The following is a 24,005-nucleotide window of genomic DNA, read 5'->3' on the forward strand; positions in this document are numbered from 1 at the left end:
AGCGAACTTTGTAAAATAAAAATAAAAAAAAATTATTTGCACCTCATGATGATGTGATGGATACAACTGATTTGGAATAGCTTGAATATCAAATAGTATATAATTATCAAATCAATATTTTATATTTAAATATGTTAAATAAATGTATCTTTAATATTTAGTAAGTAGGTTTGGTACGTCAATATTTTATATATTAATCATAAAAATAATTATGATAGTATTTACTTAAATATGTTGGATATTTTATGTCGATCACACAACTAACATGTGGTTCGTATATCAATCAAACCATATCAAAATCAATAAGCTCATATGCTAATTCAATGCCAAATATCGCCATGAAATATTCTTCAATAAACTTTTCTGAATTATATACTATCAGAAGCAAAGCGAGAGTTCTTTCTTATAGAAAGACTATCTTTTTCTCGTATCGGCCAAATTCAAACCCTTATTAGGTATATGACTCCAACACTAGTCTTGTAGAAGCTTCAGATCTCTGAATTAGTCATGTGGAAAATAGATTAGATGACTTACAGTACAAAAGCTGCTCTGCCAAGCCCATAATTTTAACCTCGATGAGCACTTTCTCCCGCTGCAAAATGATAGGTTTTCATGGGGAGCAAGAATGGGCCATTCGGTCTACCAATCTGTGTATGCCATAACATAGGTAATCATTCGACACCAATAATAAAGGCGTATCTTTATATCTGTCATGTCGTTCATATTGATGATGATAGAAGTCGGTTGATCTCTTCTTCCACCGCAGTAAAGGTTAGTTGATTTGGATTATGTTAATTCATATCGTCAAACATCGTTGTTTGACGTGGATGCTGCTTCGCAATCAAATAATATCCTACATCACCTCTGTCCTAGAGTGATACATTATGTGAGATGGAAAAGCTTCTAAGATAAGACCTTACAATATATATATATATATATATATATATATATAGCTTGAGCTTGAAACATCCAATTATTAGGTTCCCCGCGATTGTCTGCAATCATCAACAGATCTCTTATCTTCGGTGATTTATTCACAACAAATCAGACTAATTGTTTATTAGGAGAATCTCATAACACATATATCATCACTATGATTACACCAGACGGATAAAAGAGGGGAAAGAAAAAAAGTAATAATAATGATAATAATAATAATAATAATAATCGGCCATACAATTTGGAGAAAGAATCAGGGACGTCCAACCTCCCTCCTCCTCTTCTTCCTCATCACGATGATCAGATGGAACGACAGGTGGATCGCCGAAATCTCAGCCGTCGATTCTTGAGATCGAACTCCCACACGTGCTCCTGCTGCAGGATGTTGCCGATGGTGGACACGCCCGGCCACGGCGCCGACGTGATGCCGATGCACTTCACCCCCTCCGCCACGTCGATCACGTAACTCTTCGCCGGCGGCTCCAGCCGCGCCGTCCCCGCCAGGTGCAGCACCAGCTTCGGCACTTCCGCCGCCGGCCCCGCCGCCGTCCAGTTGTAGCAGTGGTCGAAGGGGTCCACGCTCACACTCGGGACCCCGCCCAGTCGCCGGCTCAGCGCCGACGCCACCGCCCTGTACGCCGGCTCCGCCAGCACGGTCAGGCTCGTCCCGGAGTCGAGGATGGCGCCACCGCCGCGGGCGGCATCCCACACACTCGAGGGGATCGGAAGTAGCTCGCCGTCGACGGAGACGCCGTCGATGCGGACGGCGTAGAAGGGCTGGAGGCGGGCGTCGAGGACGAGCTCGGTGGCGCGAGGGGGCGGCAATGCCGGGTGAGAGAGGGCCGGGGTGGGTCCGAAGGTGAGGCGGCTGGAGGCATTCCGGGGGCTGAGATGGTCCACGAGGCAGTAGGAGAAGCGGCCGCCGAATCCGGCAGCGGCGCGGGCGGCGAACGACACCGCGCTGTAGCCGAGGCCAAGGACGCCGTCCGATGCGCGGAAGCTGGATCCGACGGATGAGGTCGTGCAACCCACCACCAGCCCACCCAGCTTCCTGCGACGAGCGCCTCTCGAAAGCGTTATCGTCGCCGACTCCTGCGCGAATACCCCCTTCGCCATCGATCCATCGGAGTACCTGCGACGGTTACAATTAAGCTTTGGACGGAATCCAAGGAAGATTTTACCGTAGGGAAACGTTAAACAATATGGACCGGCATGCACTAATCGATTATAAATTAGCTTTTGGGATTTAGGAATGGGAATGCAGTACAGGACGAAATCAATGTGTGCACGTACGTAAATGCCAAGCATCATGTTACATCGTGAGCACTCACGAGCACAGGGTAAGCCATGGCATCTTCGGATCGTTCATTCCTCTTGCAAACACCACATTAAACAGTCCCAGCATACAATCACAGCCTATGCCTGTCGAGACTGCGATGCTGCCTACATCTAATTTACCTTGTAGAACAATTTTATGCAAAGTTTTATATGGATTTTTTTATGTTAACTATGTAGCTAAAGAAATAAAAAGAAAGTGATATTTAGTAATTTAGCGGAAAGCAGGACGAAAAATGAGTAGGGAGATGGGGATGCGATCCAATGCCACGTTACCCGTAATTGTAAGCACATGGGCTCGCCGGTGTCGGACACGTGGCCAGCGCGAACGGCAGCGCAGACTTACACATGTCCGACGAGCACCGGATCGGGTCGTACGTCGTCGATGCCTGGGGCCGGAAGAACCTCCCGCGCCCGCACCGCCGGCACGCGCGCGGTCGACGGCACTTCACCCACGTCAGGTCGCTCCCCGTGTCCGCCACCAGCAGGAACTTCTGCGCCGGCGTGCCCAGCAGGAACCGCACGAAGTACTGCCCCGTGCCCGTGTACGCCCCCGACGTGAGCGGCAACGCGAACGACTCCTCCGCCGGCGCCGGCGCCGGCAGAGAGGCGTTCTGCGAGGCCGCGGGGGCCTGGACCGGCCGCCGCCCGTGGCGACGCTGCCCGATGCTCTGGGAGATCATCCGCTGCCGGAGCTGGTCGCTGCGGTAGAGCTCGCGGAGGAGGTCGAGCCGGGTGGTGGCGGAGGGAGACGGCGGGCGGCGAACGAGCTCGAGATGGAGGGAATCTGAGTGCGCTTTGGCAGCGGCAGCGACATTACAGCAGAGGACGAGGAGGAGCAGGAGGAGAAGTGGTGCAGGCATTGGGTCCTGAGCGCCTTCGGCTAACAGTGGCAGCGAACGAGACCAAAGCCTTTTCCTTCCGCGAACAAGCCTCTATATCCTATAACAGCAGGGCAAAATTGGCATGCTATGGTGTGATGAAACTTGCGTGTGCTACTGTCACTGGGTCTTTTGTTCTCCTCACTCCGTGCAAAAGGATAAACGAGTGGGAGAGTGATTGACGTGGTAAGGGCTCTGATGGCATCAGAAGAGAGAATAGTGTGGTAACTTGTGGTTGATTAATATCTGTAATGTACGAATAGCTGGAGTCCTAATTGATATGATTGGAAAATAGAGGATTGAGCCTCTGGGCACATGGAAGAAGGCTATGGAACTTCATAACACACAGGGAAGACAGAGGAATAATAATTGATGCAGTTGGTGATAGCTAGCTAGCAACTCTGATATTAGAAAATTAAAGTGGGGGGGGGAAAATAATGATATCATGTTATTCCTAAGTTTGTAATAATGGTGATAATAGCACCCCCAATGCTATTGGGTGATGCTGATCTTGTTGCCTCCATAGTTTGACAGGAGAAATTGTGAGGGTATAGTAAGGATCCTTGTAGTACATCAACGGTAACAAGTATAAGATGAACTATAGGCATAATACGATCAACAAGGTCATGTCCCTTTTACCAAGTACAGCAACGGTGACAACGGTCCCCCGTGTGTGGCAGCGGCAAGAAACGCGGCCTCGTCTGTCTCACCGAAACTGTGCTTTTGACACGCAGCCTGTCATCTCGCTGTATCGCAAGCAACGGTGGGATGCCTTAAAACAGGGGAACTGTCAGTGTTGATAACGATGAGGCGAATTCGGATGGAGTGTGGGTTAGAGCTTCGATTCAAGCGGGGGTGGAGGACGGAGTGCAGGTATGGGAAGGAAGGGGTGCGTATAGCGGGGGATCGGACACGGAGGTGTTGACTGTAGGAGGAGGAAGAGAGGCCAAGTTGGACAGCTGGAGGGCAGAAGGTAAGGATGATAATGATGGTGGCGAAGCGCGCCCACATGGGGAAGGGTGGTCGGATTGGCAGAGGATGATGGCGTCTCAGGAGACGTACGATGGAGATTGGACGGCTGGCAGCGCCCGCTTCGCGGGGGTTTAGGTGAGCACGCTCTTCCGGGCGGGTGGCCGGGTGGGTCCCGCCATCATGTTGGGCTCCGGCGGTGGTCATCGCCTCGCCGCATGTCATGGTGGCCTGGTGGGACCAAAATTACGTGTACGCCCCTGTCTTACCCGAATCCGAGCTCTCCTGCCTACGCCCACAACATTGCGTTGTTGACGTTGGTCTCGAGTGGGGCCTACCAGCACGTGGGAGGTGAGCGTGCATTATGTCGTTGCTTATCCATCCACCTACACATGCGAATGCACGCGCTCACACACGCAATACCTATTCCTATGACCCCAACCTCGATGGTTTACACCCACACACACGGTAGGCAACGCATCAAGGGTCCCACGTGGGGCACACCCGATAAACTTCGCTTCTTCTGAAGGTAAGCAGTTTGGTAAGGACGCAACAAGAAACAATAAACGTGCCCGACTTCCCACCCTAGCTGATAAGATCACCGCCCCTTCAGAGAAATATTTCGGTGGCCCGTTCGTGTTTGTCTCTTATCGTGCGCCGAAAACCGTGGGCTGGAGGAGAGAGAGAGAGAAAGAGAGAGGAAAGTGATCGCGGAGATGTTCGAGCTGTTCGTCCTGGGGTGCACCGGCGTGGTGGTCTTCATCCACGGCGCCAACTTCTTCTTCCGCGCCCTCTCCCATCGCCTCACCGCCCGACCCCTCAGGTATCTCCTTCCTCCACCCCTCTCTTCTCCAAGCCTGTGTAGATCTTTCTGCTGATGAGGTGTTTGTGTGTATGCCTGCCATGTACTACGGTGTCAGCTTCTTGGGAATCGCTGGGTGGTGAAAGGGCTTCGAACGCGGATGGAATCGTGGGAACTCCTCATCCATGCGGAAGATAATTATTGATTGATTAAGGCGAAGCATGTAATCTATGTATATATTCTGACGATTTATATGAATTAAAGACGATCAATTTGGCTTTACTCTTAATCCATTGACTCACTACTTGATTTGCGTTTCTTCACCATCTTTATCCTTAGATTTTATTGCCACTGGGGTTATGGAGTGGATGCGGACAGCATCTACCAAGGATTCACCCTGCTTTGCTGGCTACGAGCTGTGGGTTGAACCATCTGTTGTTGTCGGTGGATAATGACGAGTACTATTAATTTATCGACCCCATGATGTGTGTTCTGGAAATCTATTGGTGCAAGAGCAATCCTGCGATCTCACATATCTATTGTTTGGGGATTTGACAGTGAATCTTTGCCGGTATCCGAATCCATCGTTACATGAGCGCCCCAACATTCTCGTACGGTGTGTGTGTGTGTTTTCCGGGGAGAATGTACTTAGGTGTATGCGACATTGGCCAGTCCGATGCCATCGTCGATGAGTATAGAGCATATCGTCGGGTGAGTACAAGCAAGTATCATGGAAGAAACCCTTTTCTTAGGAGCTATCGGGGGTGCAAGCATGGGAAAGTGAATCGTGCACCCAGGCTTCGATGCGGGACCATACAGTGTCTTTGATTTCTTCCCTCACACCACCGCACAAGAGGTGAAATTACAAACAGATAATTCAGAGAAAACAAATATATATATAGTTCTTCATGTCTTCTTTTGGGTGTCTGTGCCCCAATCAATTAGCACGAGATCTTGTGTCTTCCTATGATCTGGCTGGAATTGCTTCCCTGATGATCTTTAGGGATTCAGCAAAGTCAACCAGAAGCTGGTGAGGGTCTGATATCACCTTGTCATCGACTGCTAGAACTATCTTCATCGTGTTCATGTAACTCTGAAAATGAATGGTGAGCGCCTGTTTCATTGTTGAGAAGTCACATCAGCTGAAGAATCAGACATTTGAAGCCTATACCAAATAGCAAATAGAACCAATTCATGTGTAATAATATGAACCAGAGATCCCGAGGACGTACTTGTGGATGTCCATATGCACTGGGAGCAAGGTAGACTAGTGGGTGACCGAAAAATTCGATTTCCTCAACCGGCCCGACCATGTTTGAGAATGACAACGTCGTGTGGGTGAGCATTCTATGACACAGCTTAGCTGCTGCCTGTAACATACACAAACACGACAGTAATCACAAGAATAGCCATGTTGTTTTCATGAAGAATGATGCTGTTTAGGTGGTCTCTCAGGAGCCTGATGTGTGTGTGTGTGTGGCATCACGACTAATCAACAGTTTCCGGAGGTGATCAATCGATCTTGGCAGAATCCTTTGAGGAATCTAATTAAGTTAGGATGTGGATAGTTCAACTACGTTTTGATAGCATCTGCTTTCCTTTGAAGTAATATGCATTTCCAAAGACTATAGGAAAGCGATTACCTTGATGCCCAAACATTTGACAACGAGCTCTGCACTTTTATACGTGAAGATGGCTTCCAATGAGTTCTTCTTCCTGTCCGCAATCGCCTTCCCTCTGCGAACGTAATCCAAAGGGTCCTTATGGTTGAAGATTTCGAAGGGAAGGATGATGTAACCAATCAAATTCCCCCACTTGGTGCCATCATCCCTGCCCTCCATCAGCTCAGCCAAAGCCTGATTATAGTCAACTCAGTCATTAACATAGATAGAAGCAGTGGCTCCAAAAATCTTATGCGGAGAGAGATGCATGCATACATGGATCCCCGGAGCCGGCCTGATGTTAACGAGCAGGGTTGATCTGAGACGTAAGTTCGATGGGAGTTCCTTCTTCTTCTTCTTCTTGTTCTTATCATCGTCATTGGAATCTAGGCATCAGAGAGTAACTTCTATGTAAGAAACAAAACAGCCTAAGAGGATATCTTTGCTGCAGACATAAATAGCTTACTCTGCTCTTGTCTCCTACTAAGGTAACGAGACAACCCCGCGGATGTGACACCCACCAGTACATCGTTTATTGTCTGCAACGCACTCTGAAGTGTTAGCTCGTGCTAGACAACAGCGTCCTCAATTAATGATAGGCAGAAAGGAGAAGAGCCTACGCAATGCATGGCGTTCTTAACGTCCTTGATGTCATCGAGGCTCACCGACCGGTGCACGATCCGTTTGGGACGCTGCTCCACGCCCTGGGACCCCATGAGCGGCGTCGGGGTGTCCTTCAAGAAGATGGACGTAGCCGTGAAGCAGACGACGTCGACGAGCGTGTTCCACGTCAGGATCAGAAAGGCCCAGAGCCACAGGAGGAGCGTGAAAACACGCGCATGAAGCCTCTTGGGAGCGGGTGGCCTGCGGGAGTAGTGGCTGGGGACGGTGGGGAGGGAGTCGGGGTGGGAGGACTTGCGGGTGCAGGCGAGGAGGAGGGACATGAGGGAGACGCCGTCGCCGAGGGAGTGGTGAAGGCGGAGCACTGCGACGGCGGCAGCGTCGGAGGTGGGGAAGTTGAGGACGTGGAGCTCCCATAGGGGGCGGGAGTGGTCCATGGGGATGCAGGTGAGGGAGGCGATGTAGTCCTCCACTAGCTGGTCCGGGGAGGTGGTGATGCGACGTGGGTCCGCCAGGTCCGGGATCACGATGTGGTCGTCCACCACCACCTTCGCCGGCACCCATGTTGACTTCGTCCCTCCGGTCTCGTCCAAAACCACCTGTACGTTTCAGAGTTGACTTTTAGCACTGTCTGATCTCAAGCAGATACATAGAGATCTTCTCAATTCCAATTAAGCGAGCGGATGGCAAAACGACTCTCCTGGACACTGACAGATGAGTGAATAGAAAACAATGTGCATCAAATCCACGCGTGCTTTGACATGAAAAATCCGGTCAACGACTCGATGCGCCAGCCAAAGAAAAGTTTGGTCAATCTATGCGCGCAAATAAATCAGATGCTTTGTCCTACAGCGATCTGCTTTGGTCTTCCAGAGGGACGGCCACCAACCAAAGCAAAGCAAGTGACGAAGTCGTCCATCGAGAAACTCTGACTCCGTGGCTTGCCGGAAGGCCAAACGCTCGAGGCGTGCGTGCCGTTCGACGGAGGAGCAGTGTTCCGTTTATCCGCTCTGCCTCACCGAACGTATCGGACAAAGCAGGCCATTGGAGAGTCAAAGTGTGGCCATCGCGAGGATTGTGGAATAATACCTCTTTTAAACAGCATAAAAGTTGCCGAATCCATTCAATCAAAACATTAACGAAAGATTGCGGGAAAAGCCGTCCGAAAGATATGCAATTAAATTAAGTTGCTTTCAAGTCGATTGATATTTTCTGTCTGCACAACGTTAGTTGGCTACGTTACATCTGTTCTAATTAAGTATATGGTGCTCTCGGGACAACTAATTGTTCATCAACAAAGCCTGCTCGAGGAATAGATTCAGACAGGTGAGCCGCACACACACAACGGCGAATAACATAAAATCCAGACCATTAAATCTTGTCATTTTTGGGTCTCACACACCGGAAGCGTCGAGATGTCATCAGAAGCACGGCGGTAAGCCTATTGGTCATGGTAGATAACGTTTACATCTATCGTGCTTCTTGCACGAGGAAATAGATGGCCTGTTCCTAGAGGGAGGGAGGTACGCTTACCGGAATACTGCAGAACCGGGGGTGGCGGACGAGGGTCTTCTCCAAGCCGGACTTCACGACGCCGACGTCGATGGGCTTCGCGTACCCCATGATCGCCACGATATAGCAGTCGAAGCCTCGCTGGTGGAACAGCCGTCCGCCCGGGCTCACTGGTTCCTCCTCCCCCCTTCTCTCTCCCTCAAGACGCCTTCCTTCTTTCACTGCTCCTCCCCTTCCTCCCTCCACCACCTCCTCCCCGGCAGATCCATCGGCCGGGTCACTCTGTCTAGCCGTTCTTATCGACAGATGCCTCATCCTGGGCGCTGCTCCATCCTTGGAGTCCATGAACGATTCGATGAGAGAGGAGGCAGAGGGGATCTGGGAAGACGGTCGACGCCAGGCCTCTGACCTGCTTCGTGCGGCACTCATTTATCTAGCTTTGGCGTTGACCGAAGGAAAAGGCCAATAAGACAGTCGGGAGCTGAGGAACGGCGGATTTGCTGCTACTTCCGTACATCGTACGGGCCACAACATGGCACGTCGCCGGATGTCATTCGCTTGACACACCATGGTTTTGAAGGTTCATGTAACTGTTACCACGGTCTCCTAACCGTTATAAATGTGGTAGCAAGAAAGAGTCAAATTCACAGGTGGATAAATTTATATCCAACTAAGAATTACAACATGATAATTCGGAATATATTTATTTATATTTATTCATATGCCTCGATTGTCTCATTTTCTTTAGCCACCGTAGGTGAAGATTCATCCCATGCATTGAATGATCGTCTTGATGAGTCGGAGGGATTTCGCGAGACCATCCAGAAGTAAGGATCCAGTATCACCGGTTCATCCACTGTCAGAGCTATCTTCATCGTGTTCACATAACTCTAGCTATCTTCATCGTGTTCACATAACTCTAGAAATGAACCTTGAGAACCTGTAGAATTCCCAGCCAAAGCAATCAGATATTTGCTGACGAATACCTAATTATGAAATGAAATGTTGTACGAGACTGATGGGATATAATAAGAAATAATTTTTGTATATGAATAAATAGTAGCTGGTCATAATATACAACAGAATTAATGGAACCACAATCAAATAAAACACTAAGATATACGTGAAAAACCCCTTCAACGTGAAGGGTAAAAACTACATGGCAAACTAGAGATAATTCACTATAATAATAATGAATATACAAATCTCAATCTCTTGTCCAAAACCTTAGCAATAATCATAAGAGAATAACTGTGATACAAGGATCATGTCACTATGCATAATATCTAAATCCTTCATAATTCTTCCCAAGTAATCACAGTAAGAATCTACTGTAGATCTGATCTAACTTGAGATAAAAGCACTGCTAGATGATTGAGAACAGTCTCTCTGTATTGTCCTTATCTTCTTCCCTTTCTTTCTTTTTCTTTTCTGCATTGTTCTCCTCCTTTTCTTTGAAATCCCGTGGCTGTCAAAAACTATCTATTTACTACCTTTTTCTGCCTCTTTTTATAGCCACCACACCCCCTAATATAAATTAGGGTTAGGTTAAGAGGGGGTGAGTTGTTGGCTAATAAAGACCACCTTGGGCTGAATATGGGTTGTCAACCCAATAACCTCCCCTTCAGCCCACAAGGGCTATCCCATGACTCCTCAATGTGAAGTCATGTCGACTAGATGTCGATATATCTCCTGTCTTTCTTTTGATAAGGTCTTTATCAATATGTCTGCTCCATTATTATCTGTGTGAATTTTCTAAAGCTGCAACTGCTTTTCTTCAAATACAATTCGAATCTAGTGGTATCTGACATCTATATGGTTTGACTTAGAATGAAACATTAGGTTCTTACATAAATGGATGGCACTCTGATTGTCACAATGCATCACATAATTTTTCTGTTTTAGCCCTAATTCTTATAAAAAAAATTTCATCCATAACATTTCTTTGCATACCTCTGTAGCAACAATATATTTGGTGGAGAGAGCAATGCACCTTTGCAACCTAGATTGCCATGACACAGCTCCCCCTACAAAAGTAAGTACATAACCTGAAGTGGACTTCCTTGTAACTATATCTCTTGTCATATCTGCATCCGTGTAGCTTGTCAACACAAGTGGTCTACCTCCGAAGCTTAAACAAACCTTAGAGCTCCCTCTAAGATATCTAAAAATCCACTTCACTGTTGCCCAGTGCTCTTTGCCCGGATTTGTAAAAAATATACTAGTAACACCAACTGCATATGTAATATCCGACCTCATACATACCATTGCATACATTAAACTTTCAACTACTGAAGCATAAGAAACCTTTTGTATTTTCTCCTTCTCCTCATCACTTGATGGACTCTGTTCTGAGCACAATTTAAAGTGACTTGTAAGAGGAGAACTAACTGGCTTTGTATTGCTCGTACTGAACCTTTCCAATACATTCTTGATGTATTTCTCCTATGACAACCAAATCTTCTTAGTTTTTCTATCACGAAAAATCTGCATGCCCAGTATTTGCTTTGCTAGCCCCATGTCCTTCATTACAAAGGACTCACTTAGTTCCTTCTTCAACCTGTCAATTTTAAATATATCTTTCCTAAGAATAAGCATATCATCAACATAAAGTAAAATAATAATAAAATTCTCACCAAACCATTTGATGTATACAAAATGATTTGAAGCCATTCTTTTATATCCATTTTCTATCATAAATTAATCAAACTTTCTGTACCACTCTCTTGGAGCTTGCTTTAGCCCATACAAGCTCTTCTTCAACTTACAGATAAAGTTCCCTTTACCTTTGACTTTGAAGTCTTCTGGTTGCTCCATATAAATTTTCTCCTCCAAATCACCATGAAGGAAAGCTGTCTTCATATCTAACTGCTCAACCTCCAAGTCCCGGCTAGCAGCAATACCAAGAGCAACACAAATAGAAGACATTTTAACAACATAAGAAAAATATATTTTCAAAGTCAATACATTTCTTTTGACCAAAGTCTTTCACAACCAATCTAGCTTTGTACTTTGGTTGAGAACAATATTCTTGAGTCTTCAACCTGAAAAGTATCTTCTGGAAGGTTGACGTTGTCTAGAAGATCTTCTTAACTGGGGTTCTGTGGAAAGTTGCTCTCTAACTTCTTCTTGCTCAACATGTCCTACAGGTAGATCAACATCAGGCTCTACATTATTTTCTTGCACATCTCTCCCATCACCCTAATATACTAGAAGAGTAACTGGGTCACAATCTACTAATCCTTCTATAGAAGTCTTGGTCGGTATCTTCTTCTTCAAATCTTCAAAGGTTTGATCTTCAAAGAAGACTACATCTCTGCTTCTGAATACTCTCTACTTTTCTGGATCTCAAAGCTTGTAACCAAACTGATCATGTGAGTAATCAAGAAAAATACATTCTTTAGTCTTGTCATCCAGCTTGGACCTCTCATTGTTTGGAATATGTGCAAATGCACAACAACCAAACACTCTCAAATACATATAGGAAACATCTTTCCCTGACCATACATGCTCTGCAACATCATCATCTAGGGTTGTACATGATGATAAGTTGATCACATCAACTGTAGTCCTCAGAGCCTCATCCCAATACCTTTTGGGTAGCTTGGCCTGTGAAAACATACATATGATCTTTTTCATGATGGTGCGATTCATCCTCTCTATAATAGCATTATGTTGTGGTGTACTAGGAATTGTCAGCTTATGTTGGATCTCATGTGACCTGCAATAATCATTAAACAATCCTATATACTCATCATCATTATATGATCTTATGTATTTCAATTGTCTTTCTATCTCCCATGAAATTCTTTAAAGACATTAATAACTTGATCTTTGGTCTTCAAAACATAGACCCAAACTTTTCAAGAAAAATCATCTATAAAAGTGATAAAATAAAGTGCATCACTTATACTAGGAACATCAACAGATCCACCAGGAGTTTTTGTCCTCAAATGACTATATACATCTGTATAAACACAGTCTAAGGCATGCATTTTTCTAGATAAAGCAGGACTAGCAAATGAAACTCTGTGTTGTTTATCAACCAAACAATCAATACAAGAGTTTAAATGTATACGTCTGAGATATGGTAATACCTCTCTCTTGGAAAGAGCTTGCAATCCCTTCTTGCTCATGTGTCCCAGTCACCTATGCCACAACTTCATACTGAAGTCTTTCTCTGTAGCATTTAACTACTCACACAATCTTTAGCCTGCAACTTGTATAAAGTATGATATTTCTTTCCATTAGCTATAATAAGAGAACCCTTACTGAGCTTCCATTACCCTCTATGAAATCTACTATCATAATCTTCATCATCTAGTCTTCTAACTTAAATTAAATTCAGTCTCAAGTCAACCACATGTCTCACATCCTTAAGCACCAATTTATAATCAAAGTTGGTCTTTAAATGGATATCACTCATGCCAATGATGTCTACTGTGTCATAATTGCTCATCTTGACAATACCAAAATTTTCAGACCTGTATATAGCAAAAAACTCCCTCCGTAGTGTTGCATGATAAGAAGCACCTGTGTCAATCACCCACTCAAGATCCTAATACACACACAAAAAAAATATCATCAAAAGGAGACAAAATCAAATAATCACCACCCTGTACTGTAGTTGTGATATTATCTTTTGAATCTGTATACTCCATTTCTTTTCCCTTTTTCTTTCTCTTCTTAGGTTATTTACATTGGTTCTTATAATGCCCTTTCTCACCACAGTTATAACAAACAATATCTTTTCTTGATCTTGACTTGCTCCTACCCATGTGTGAACTGCTTCTAGACTTTGATCTTCCTCTGTTCTCTGTTCTCTGAGATAAGTGTCTATGAATCATTCTTAGATGTTGCTTGATTCTTTCTTCTCAACTCCTCATTCAACAAACTACTTGTTACTTGACTCATGGTGACAACACCATCTGACGTAGAATTACTGAGGGAAACTACTAGTGTCTCCTAACTTTCTGGTAATGAACTGAGAAGTAACAACGCCTGCAACTCATCATCAAGAGACATTTTTATAGAAGATAACTGGTTAGTAATACTTTGCATTTCATTCAAATGCTCAACAATAGAAGCACACTCTCTATATTTTAGGTTCACAAGTTTTCTAATAAAAAAAGCTTTGTTACCAACAGTTTTTTTTTCATAGAAACCTTCCAATTTTTTCCAAAAGAATATGCAGAACTTTTAATAAAAACATGGTGAAAGACATTATCATCAAGTCATTGTCGAATAAACCCAACTGTTTTTCGATCTAACCTCTTTCACTCATCATCTGTCATAGTTGTGGGTTTTGCACTATCCCCATGCAAAGATCTATACAAATCTTTTCAATACAAGAGATCTTCCATTCTTGGTTTTCATATCATCCAATTGTTTCCATTTAAACTAATCATACAAGAAACATTACTGGCCTCCATATTCAAATATAAAATTAAATCACCAAAACCAAAGTTTTGATACCAGTTGATGAGATATAATGAGAAATAATTTTTGTATATGAACAAATACTAGCAGGCCATAACATGTAGCGGAATTAAATGGAACCACAATCAAATAGAATACCAAGATATACATGGAAAATCCTTTCAATATGAAGGGTAAAAACCACAAACTAGAGATAATCCACTATAATAATAATGAATATACAAATCTCAATCTCTTGCCCAAAACCCTAGCAACAATTACAAGAGAATAACTGAGATACGATGATCACGTCACTGTGCACAATATCTAAATCCTCCCTGATTCTCCCCAAGTAATCATAGTAAGAATCTACTATAGATCTGATCTAATCTGAGATGAAAGCACTGCTAGATGATTGAGAACAGTCTCTCTGTGTTGTCCTTGTTTTCTTCCCTTTCTTTCTCTTTCTTTTCTGTCTTGTTCTCCTCCTTGTTTTCTTCCCTTTCTTTCTCTTTCTTTTCTGTCTTGTTCTCCTCCTTTTCTTTGGAATCTCGTGGCTGCCAAAAACTATCTCTTTGATGTCTTTTTCTATCTCTTTTTATAGCTACCACACCGTCCTAATATAAATTAGGATTATGTAAAAAGAGAATGAGCTGTGGGTCGATAAAGCTTACCTTGGGTTGAATATGGGCTGTAACTTGTGGATGCCCAAATACACTTGACGAGTGGATGGTCATAGAACACAATCTCTTCGACAGGCCAGATCATGTTTGAGATTGACAACGTCGTGTTCGACAGCACTCTGTGGCACAATGCGGCTGGTGCCTGTTGATTTCACGAGTAAGAGAACCATGAGAAAACTTTGACTCGAAGAATACTGAAGACTTGCAGCTATGGAAAGCTTTTGAAGGAAGTCCTCAGTTTATTCATACAAAATAAGGCGTAAGCCGTAATCTTTCTTCTGCTTTTCCATAATGCATTAGAAGGCCATGAATACCTTGATGCCGAAACATTTGACGATGAACTCTGCACCTTTGTACGTGAAGATGGCCCCCAGGGAGTTCTTCTTTCTCTCTGCAATCGCTTTGGCTCTGCGAATGTAGTCCAGGGGTTTCTTGCACCTCATGATTGAGAAGGGTAGGATGATGTAACCAATAAAATTCCCCCACTTGGTTTCACCATCTCTGCCCTCCGTCAGCTCAGCCAAAGCCTAACAGTGACAGGAAAAACTCGTCGATATCCAAAACTAGAAGAAATAGATCCGAAAACCTTAAGAACAGAGGAGGTTGATTTACATGGATTCCGGGTATCGGTCTAATGTTAACGAGCAGCGTTGAACGGAGTCGAATGTTTGACGGGAGCTGATTCTTCTCGCTATCATCGTCGTCAGTGTGACCTAAGAGTCAGAGTTATTGTTCTTGTGACGACAGACCAGCTAAGACATCAGTAGTGCATGCAGGAAACCCTTTGTTACAGTCCTACAGACAGGTCCTTACATATCTCCTGCTAAGGGAACGAGACAACCCCGCAGATGTGACTCCCACCAAGACATCGTTTACCGTCTGCAACAACATGTGAAGCGTTAGTTCACGTTAGACATCGACGGGCTATATTAACGAGCGGCAGGAAACGGAGAAAGGCCTACGCAATGCATGGCGTTCTTGACGTCCTTGATGTCGACAGCCACAAGAGGCCCGTAAAAGCACCCGCATGGAACCTCTTGGAGGCGGGCGGCCGCCGGAGGTAGTGTTTGGGGATTGTGGGAAGGGAGTCGGGGTCGGAGGCCTTGCGGGTGCAGGCGAGGAAGAGGAACATGAGGGAGGTGCCGTCGCCGAGGGAGTGGTGGAGGCGGAGCACTGCGACGGCGGCGGCGTCGGAGGTGGGGATGTTGAGGATGTGGAGGTCCCAGACGGGGCGGGAGTGGTCCATGGGGTTGCAAGTGATGGAGGATACGTAGTCCTCCACCAGCTGGTCCGGGGAGGTGGTGGTGCGGCCTGCGTCCTCCAGGTTCGGGATCACGATGTCGTTCTCCACCACCACCTCGGTCCGCACCCATTTCGCCTTCTTCCCTCCTGCCTCGTCAATGACATGTGGGGTTGACTTTTCTCTCAGTGAATGGTTAAACCAGTCGTTCATATTCACGGCCAACATTCCATTGTCTGTTTGCGCTACAGAAGTCGTGTTGTCACTTCACCTTACTTATCTTCCTATTCTCCATGGCATATTTCTTTCCGTGCCTATCATGGAAGCTAATGTGAAGACGAAACAAAGGAAAAGAAGAAAACAAACCTCATCACGTCTGCGCCTCACTTCCCTTGCGTTTCGGCCACACCCGTCTAAACGAAGCCTAGACGCAAGCGTTATCCTAGTAGTACTCGGTATGATCAATCCAGACTATCAACTGTTGACCTCATCTGCTACTGACCGAGTTGCAAAGTAACAAGTAGGAGCTACAATATCTCCATTGACTTATATGGCTTCTTGCAGACATAACATGATGATATTTGTTCGTGATAGAGCTCTGCATGTGCTAGAACATTGAAGAAGAGAATCCACATGACATCCCATTTTGTTGGAATAAATACACATGACTTCTTGGGATCGAATGACTTGGAATGAATCTGGAGATCATCAATGGTGGGTCTACTTTTCTCCAGTGGGATGTATATGCCATTGGAACTGGCAAGACAACTAGCATAGCTGAAGTGGAGAATATTAGATATCGGATAAAATATTCTAGAAAATCAATTCATATCGTGTTAGAATAGTAGGGTGCGTAGCATCTAAAGTAAACGATCCGTGAAGCGACCAGAAAGGAGCTAAGAAAAGGAAAAGAAATCCCTATTGCCCGAACATCTGGAGACATACATCATGGTCCCAACACCCGACTTCTTCCATTGGAGTTGCAGAGATTATTATAGGGTCATAAATGAAGAAGGAAAAGGTGAAGAAAAAGAAGTGCAGCATAATCTCTCAAAGTATGCCCTTTCGAGAATACACACACTTCCCAGACCTTAAAAAGGCGAACAAATCCTGACGCGCACAAACGTGCTTTTAATGTGGCTGAGCATACCGGCATGCTGGAGAAGCGGGGGTGGCGGACGAGCGTGGCCTCCAAGTTGGACTTGACGACGTAGACGTCCAAGGGCTTCGCAGTCGAGGCACGGCAGGTGGAACAGCAGCGTCAACGGGCTCACCGGCTCGTCCTCCACCACCATTATCTTGCTGTTCAACGCTCCTCCTGCCTCCTCCTCCGCAGATCCATGCGCCCCGCTCTTTCTCCCGGTCCTTATCGAGAGAGGCCTCTTCCTGAGCACCGTCCCGTCCTTGGAGTTCGGATCCATGGACTAGCAGTCGCGGAGAACAGTGCGTTGAAGTGAAGAAGCTGCCAACGAAGTCTTTCCCAGCTTGGCATTCGAGAAGGATATCTATCCTTAACCGGTCACCCATTTAATTTCCACCGGTCTCACCCACGTTGTAATAGGAGGCAGTGGTGACGGTTTCCAACGGGTCCCAGTAGGACCCACAGTCGGCACTAATGAATTCATGCCGTGAGACAAAACCGGGTAGGAAAGCTAACGTTTCAAATGTAAGGGTCATACATACCACGCTTCCGGATTCCTCGTGGGCGAACGGTCTAATCGTTGTTCACCGCTCGGTCTAATTGAAGGGGTCTTTTCCTCTTTTCTAAAGAGAAAATTCCTTTTTTATTTTATCCTTTCTAAAATGGAAATCTTTTTTTTATATTTTCTCAAAAATATTCTAATAAAAAGCACACTGTGCACACTTTGTAAGATACCATATTAAAATCCATAAATCAAGAGTCTGCATCAAACTATTTAGGGTTAGATATCAATTTAATCTAGAAACATAATGATGTTTATTCTTTAAATTCTTGAGACTATTCTTTTGTTTTTTTAATCTCTATTACACAAATATTTTCTAACATATACGATAATTATACAACAGCATTGTTTGTGCAGTGGAAACAAAAATACACGAGCTTCATGGTGGTATCTGATGCTTCATGTATTGTATAACTTGCATTTGGCAGTGCAGTATGTCAGCTGGAGTCATTGGCCTTAGCATGCACAATGTGAGCCGTCTCAACTATTTGAGGTCATGCCTTCATCATCCGTTTCCGAGTTCATGACAAAACTGGGAAAGGACGTGGTTAAATCCCTGAGAAATTAAGACCATATGAGTGTATCTTAAAAAGCTGGAAACAGCCTTATACGTGCTGATGACAGCTACTCAACTTTGCAAGCATGATGCTGTCAAAAAGAATATACAGCTATAATTCCACCTTTAAGACACACATGAATATTTCCAACAAGAAGCATACTCTGATGATTTATGCTAATTCTAGAGAGGTAAATAAAAGAAAAGAAAAAGCATATTGAGAGTAATGGCTGAGAGAAGACTCACTTCAAGTATGGAAGAGTCATGCTTCTTAGCAACGAAGGGTTTAGTTGAACAAAGTCCTTCCACTCATCTGTGTCTATCTTCCCATCACTTTTTGAATCTGCTTGAGCAAAAGTCTGATAGTGCAAAGAATAGAAAGAAAGAAAAGATTATTAGACTTCAAATTTTTGGAAGATACAAATGCATAAACCATGTGAGGATGACTCAATATTTCACTCACCTTATCAACAATTGTTTCAATAATATCATCCGAGAGAGACAGATCTGATTCATCCAAAAGAGCTACCACCATCTCCCTCAACTGTTAGAGTTTGTAAGGAATGACAAGAACACTCTTTGTTAGATGATATCCAAAGCATAGCACTGCTGGGAATAAACTACTTAATTACACCATGAATCAGTAGTGTAAAGGCATGCATGGCAAAGATACAAAGCTGAAACGATAACTTCATGCATGGCCTGTATTAGGTTAAATCATGTATATGACATGATACAACCAAATCCATAGAAAATAATAATAGTAATGGCATTCACCTCCTCGCGTTCGATGTAGCCAGTACTCCTTAGATCATACAATCTAAACGCAACTGCACAGGAAAGAAAAGTTCATGTGTGCAGTACTTCTTTACATGCAGCCATACAACTTAAATTAAAACATTGAGGATGAGCGTAGCCGATGAGATCTGTACATGCAATCTTCTCTTCTTTTGGAGCATTTGGGTGAAAGATGCTGAGTGACCTCACAAACTCGCCAAAGTCAATCACCCCATTGTGATTGGCATCAAACAAGTCAAATATCTGCAGAGAGATTCTCAACACTTTGTAATCAAGTTTAGAAACGTAGCAGGCAAATACACAAGTCTAACCCTGTCTGCAAAGACATTCTGCTTGTTTCTGTTCCTGAACAAAGCGAGTTGGAACTCTTCCTGATGAAAGAGAGTGTTCAGAAACTCTACAGAAATATTAAGATAAGAAGAACTCAACCCAAAGCGTTTGATACCCTGTGAATTAGCCTGTCTTTAATGATCAAACAGCTCAACTTCTTAAACAGCTCATACAATGCTGCTATTTCGGTCACCGTAACTGTGAAGAATGTTAAGTACGTTCATAAATCATAGACGCATACATATGAGAAAAGGGTGGCGTTTTTCACTGAAATGAAACCAATTGCCGGAGCATCATAGTGGTTGGAACCAAAACGAAGGGAATCTGTCCGAGCAAGAAGTATTAGGTACTGACAAGATGTTTCAGAAGCAAGAAGAATCAGATCTCCATGTGCGAGTGTGTGCTTCTCCGTACATCTCGAAGGAACACAGCCCCCCATGAGTAAAGCTAGCCAGCAAAAGCCAGGATGCGAAAAGGCACCGGTCTTCAGTAGCCGAGTTGCAGGTTGAGCAGGTACTGCACGCCTGAAAGGAAGAATCATGTGTGCGCTGCATGCAACGAGGAAGACGACCACATGGACTCTGTGATCTAATGAAGGCACATATGATACGGGTCATGGAATAACAAAGCTTGATTTAACTTCGAACAAGAACACAAAAGCCTGTGAAAGAAAAAGACTAGTTCTTGATGCAAACGCAACAAAAAGAATCAGGGTTTCATCCATCGGAGTGAGGGGGGTGAAAGCCAAAGGAAGCGGCGACGTACGTGACGAAGATCGCAGAACAAGAAAATCTTGTGATCAATTCCTCATCTGAACGAAACGAAGGTGGATATGAGAATAGGTACGAAGAACACCGTCGAGAAAGATTGAGACCTTGATTCCACTTACGCCGACCCCTCGCTCTCTCTCCTTCGCCTCTCCCTTCTCCTCTGCGCCTCCGAGCAGTTTTAGGCCACCGAGCATCTTTGATATATATATATATATATATATATATATAGCACTCTTTTTAAAAGGTAATGGAAGTATTAGAGAGGTACGGAGAAAAACCGAAAATCAAAAGAGAAATCGATGGAGAAAATCAAATGCGATCAATGGTGTCTCTTAAATTATCCTCACTCAACTACTATCCCCTTTTTATATTGCTCAAAGAATATTATGTTCCATCCCTTTTAGATATCTTTATTCTTATCAAAACCTTCAAACTCAATATGTATTTATAAAAATAAATTTTAATTTAATAAAAATAAATAAATTTAATTAGTTATTTAACATAAAGTATTTATTTTGTAACATGGCGACCAACAAAAGTGATTTCACCTAACGAGTATGAAATGGGAGAAGAATGATGCTCTTAGTATTATGGCGAGATTAGATAGGTACGACTTAAATTGATGTATAAGAGCATGGCCACTAGTACTTAAATGATTTCAAATTATTTCATACATAAGAGCTCTATAAACTTGTTCCTTGTCGAAATATTAATTTATGTATCATAATATTAGTTCAAAATTCGTCTTTATTATTTACCCTTTGCATAAAGTAGAAATCAAAATTGTGATTGTACATTAAACTTTTTTAGTCTAAATTGGTTAGATGATTACACATGAATTCACTGAATTTTTAGTATCCACCGATTAGCATTATTGAAGTTGGCGTCAGATTTCCATTATTAATTTTGAAAATATGATTCCATGAAAGAAGAAATATGTACAAATAATCAAAAGACTTCTTGCATTATTAGAAAAATATTGTAGAGGTAATTAGTGCATCATTCTTGATTGGATGTGACTGATAATTTATATGCTGATATGTGGTGCTTAGAAGATCACATGCATTACTTGCACGAAAAGATCACTTTAGATGGAATATATCCCACATCTACTCAACAGAGAATTTATAATTTGTGCCCCATCACATGGGAATAAATAGAATTTTACAATAATTTAATAGAGTATTTACTAATTAAATGAATTGATAGAAGTGAGTCATATCAAACAAATAGTTATACCAATAAGATTTTGAACCCTAAATTAATAATTGTCCATGTCCAATTCCTCTCGTGTTTCAACATTCCGTATGCTTTTTGTGGGAGAATCATATGGGCATATCATGAGAGTTTTACAAATTGTATTAGGTATATGTTCTCATTCCTCCGTGACACAAAAGCTACGTCTCTTAGAAAAAAAGAAAAGAAAAGAAAAGGGAGATGGAAAGCTATAGATGCTCTTCACTCATAATTCCAAAAGCTTAGGTTATTTTCAAAGGTCTCCATATCTTTATAAGCGCTTATAAAATCCACTCGGATGTTTAGATTTAATATCTAAATAATAATTAAGTATTTGATACAAATTCAAATGAAAAATGAGTATGAACGAGACTCATTTCTTTATCATAACATATATATATATATATATATATATATATATATATATATATATATATATATATATAGTTTTACATCGTATGAATAAATTTAAGATTAATTTATAAGAATATATTATTGTTAGTTTCTATCTAAATATTTTGGTCAATGATTTAAACTAAATAAAGTTAATAAGTTAATTAACTAATCAGGCTCGGGTCATACCTATATTTGAGTATAGTGAGAAGACTCGAGTAAGAAAAAACTATCCATAAATACAATCAAAAAATTTATTATGACATGAAATCACCAAAGGGTAATACAATGCACCATATTAGAAATTGTAACTATAATCAAATATCTAATTTAGGTATATTTTTTATTTTTTATTTATAATAAAAAAATAGGGTGATATTATGTTTTTTTAATGTTATTTTTATCTGTAAATTAAACAAAAATAAATATTAAATAAATATTTTAAAAAAATACCTTATATCGAGGGCTCATCTCCTCGGAAAGGATTCCTCTTTTTCATTCTTTAAGCAAATATATACATTAAGGAGATTATTCGATATCATGAGATTCCAATTAATATTATAATCAAAATCCAAGATTGAACTCTAAGTTTTGGGAAGTAATAAAAAAACTTGAGCATACAATTGAAAGTTTAGTAACTTTTCACCTTTTGTTTAGTTTAATTTGAGAAATAATATAAACTTTGAGAAACCTCATAAGAGCTTGTGTTTTAGACGTGAGACTTTGGTGCAAGTTGGGATATGCATTAGTATAATAATAACTACCCTCTAGTATATATATGATCTTATTTGAAGCTCTTTACATGAATAAGTGTAGATCACCTATGTACTGAGGTGAGGTGGGAGAATAAATACTTTTGGGACCTTAACTAATTCAAAGAGATGTTAATAATATTTGAATTATATGTTAGAAATTATTAATAATGTAAAGTCACCAAAAAAAATTATACAAATGGAAGGCAAAGAGATCTAGAATTATATGTTGTTTGGCATGTGCTTAATAAATACTACTATTACACAATTCAATCATATTCTATATAATTTACTAGAAGAACAATAATTCAAAATTTCTTAACATGAAATGATATTAAATAAAACTAAGTATGCTAAAAGTGAAAACTCTATATTGTTCGCCTCTTTCATCTTAATTAAGTGACTAGTAATTCAAATTTTTTAGTTATTACAATATAGCACTATTAACACACGAAAAATCAAGTTTTGGGAGAAATCAGTGAGTTTTGCAATAATTACTTTTACATTTCCATGATGTATTTAGGGTGTCAATTGGTGAGGTTGAATCAGATAATGTTAACATAAGATAGTAGTATTCAAAATTATCATATGAAAGAGTAGAGTTATTAAGTATGGACAAAGGAAGAATCTTGAAGATACCCCTTGTCCCCATTTAGTTTGAAAACAAAAGATATTATATATCATATCTCTTTTTGCCAAAAAAAAAAAAAAGAAATATTCTAAAAGAGAAAACTCTATATTGTTCCATCTTTCATCTTAATTCAGTGACTAGTGAGTGACACAAAAATTTTAGATATTACAAGATATCACTCTTAACACATGAAACGTCAAGTTTTGTGAGAAACCGATGATTTTTAAATAATTATTTATTTTATATTATAATTTCATGATTTATTTAGGGTGTCGATTGGTTGGGCTGAATCAGATAAGATTAACATAAGATAATAGTATTTAGGATTGTCTCATGTGAAAGAATAGAATTATTAAGTATTCACCACTTTGACAAAGGAAAAATCTTCAAGATAATCATATCTCTTGTTCCACTTCCTCCAAAATATCAGATTTGTCTGACAAAACCTCTTCAATATTGTATATCATATCTCAGTTTCTTAAAATAAATAAAATTACATCAAAATTGTTCAACAAAATCTATCTCAAAATCAAATTAGTACAGGCTTGTGAGCATCTAAAGTGCATACTTGATACTTTCATAGGCTTCATCATCTTGGATGCCTAGTAGATATTGACTCTCTGTTAACCAAAAATATTAATTATATAAACTAGTTAAAATCAAGGCATACTTTGTTAGGCTTCATCACCATTGGGTAGAGTTTGAGAGAGACTGTTCTTCTTCTACTTGGAGTAAAAGGCATCTTCTATAGTGTATTGGCCCTAACGATTTGGAG

General features: G+C 42.1%; 3 protein-coding genes, 1 long non-coding RNA gene and 1 pseudogene across 6 annotated transcripts; 1 reads left to right on the forward strand and 4 right to left on the reverse strand.

Annotated features, from left to right (window-relative positions):
* Positions 1–1,126: 1,126 nt before the first annotated feature.
* On the reverse strand, positions 1,127–3,243 carry LOC135609696 (aspartic proteinase NANA, chloroplast-like). The gene is made up of 2 exons (XM_065103226.1): positions 2,551–3,243; positions 1,127–2,071 (listed from the first exon to the last, which is right to left on the reverse strand). Exons 1-2 carry the CDS (start codon positions 3,135–3,137, stop codon positions 1,240–1,242), a joined length of 1,419 nt encoding a protein of 472 aa, XP_064959298.1. The 5' UTR covers positions 3,138–3,243; the 3' UTR covers positions 1,127–1,239.
* A 926-nt stretch (positions 3,244–4,169) lies between these two features.
* Positions 4,170–5,215, forward strand: LOC135609707 (uncharacterized). The gene is made up of 2 exons (XR_010485847.1): positions 4,170–4,947; positions 5,045–5,215. It is a non-coding gene; the product is annotated as an uncharacterized LOC135609707 (long non-coding RNA).
* A 437-nt stretch (positions 5,216–5,652) lies between these two features.
* LOC135609697 (wax ester synthase/diacylglycerol acyltransferase 11-like) lies at positions 5,653–9,119 on the reverse strand. The gene is made up of 7 exons (XM_065103228.1): positions 8,742–9,119; positions 7,208–7,807; positions 7,054–7,126; positions 6,864–6,973; positions 6,570–6,782; positions 6,159–6,296; positions 5,653–6,040 (listed from the first exon to the last, which is right to left on the reverse strand). Exons 1-7 carry the CDS (start codon positions 9,063–9,065, stop codon positions 5,891–5,893), a joined length of 1,608 nt encoding a protein of 535 aa, XP_064959300.1. The 5' UTR covers positions 9,066–9,119; the 3' UTR covers positions 5,653–5,890.
* A 5,280-nt stretch (positions 9,120–14,399) lies between these two features.
* On the reverse strand, positions 14,400–17,593 carry LOC135609706 (wax ester synthase/diacylglycerol acyltransferase 11-like; annotated as a pseudogene).
* A 473-nt stretch (positions 17,594–18,066) lies between these two features.
* On the reverse strand, positions 18,067–20,401 carry LOC135609702 (calcineurin B-like protein 7). Of its 3 annotated transcripts, XM_065103241.1 has the most exons (10): positions 20,338–20,401; positions 20,214–20,259; positions 19,803–20,036; positions 19,564–19,646; positions 19,430–19,489; positions 19,253–19,361; positions 19,098–19,150; positions 18,784–18,864; positions 18,567–18,679; positions 18,067–18,320 (listed from the first exon to the last, which is right to left on the reverse strand). In XM_065103241.1, exons 3-10 carry the CDS (start codon positions 19,987–19,989, stop codon positions 18,245–18,247), a joined length of 762 nt encoding a protein of 253 aa, XP_064959313.1. In that variant the 5' UTR covers positions 19,990–20,036; positions 20,214–20,259; positions 20,338–20,401; the 3' UTR covers positions 18,067–18,244. The 3 variants fall into 3 exon arrangements, with proteins under 3 accessions (XP_064959313.1, XP_064959315.1, XP_064959314.1); XM_065103243.1 differs by having other exon boundaries at positions 20,214–20,399; XM_065103242.1 differs by having other exon boundaries at positions 19,803–20,399.
* Positions 20,402–24,005: the final 3,604 nt, after the last annotated feature.

Source organism: Musa acuminata, chromosome BXJ2-4, assembly GCF_036884655.1.
Source record: "Musa acuminata AAA Group cultivar baxijiao chromosome BXJ2-4, Cavendish_Baxijiao_AAA, whole genome shotgun sequence".
Lineage (NCBI taxonomy): Eukaryota > Viridiplantae > Streptophyta > Magnoliopsida > Zingiberales > Musaceae > Musa > Musa acuminata.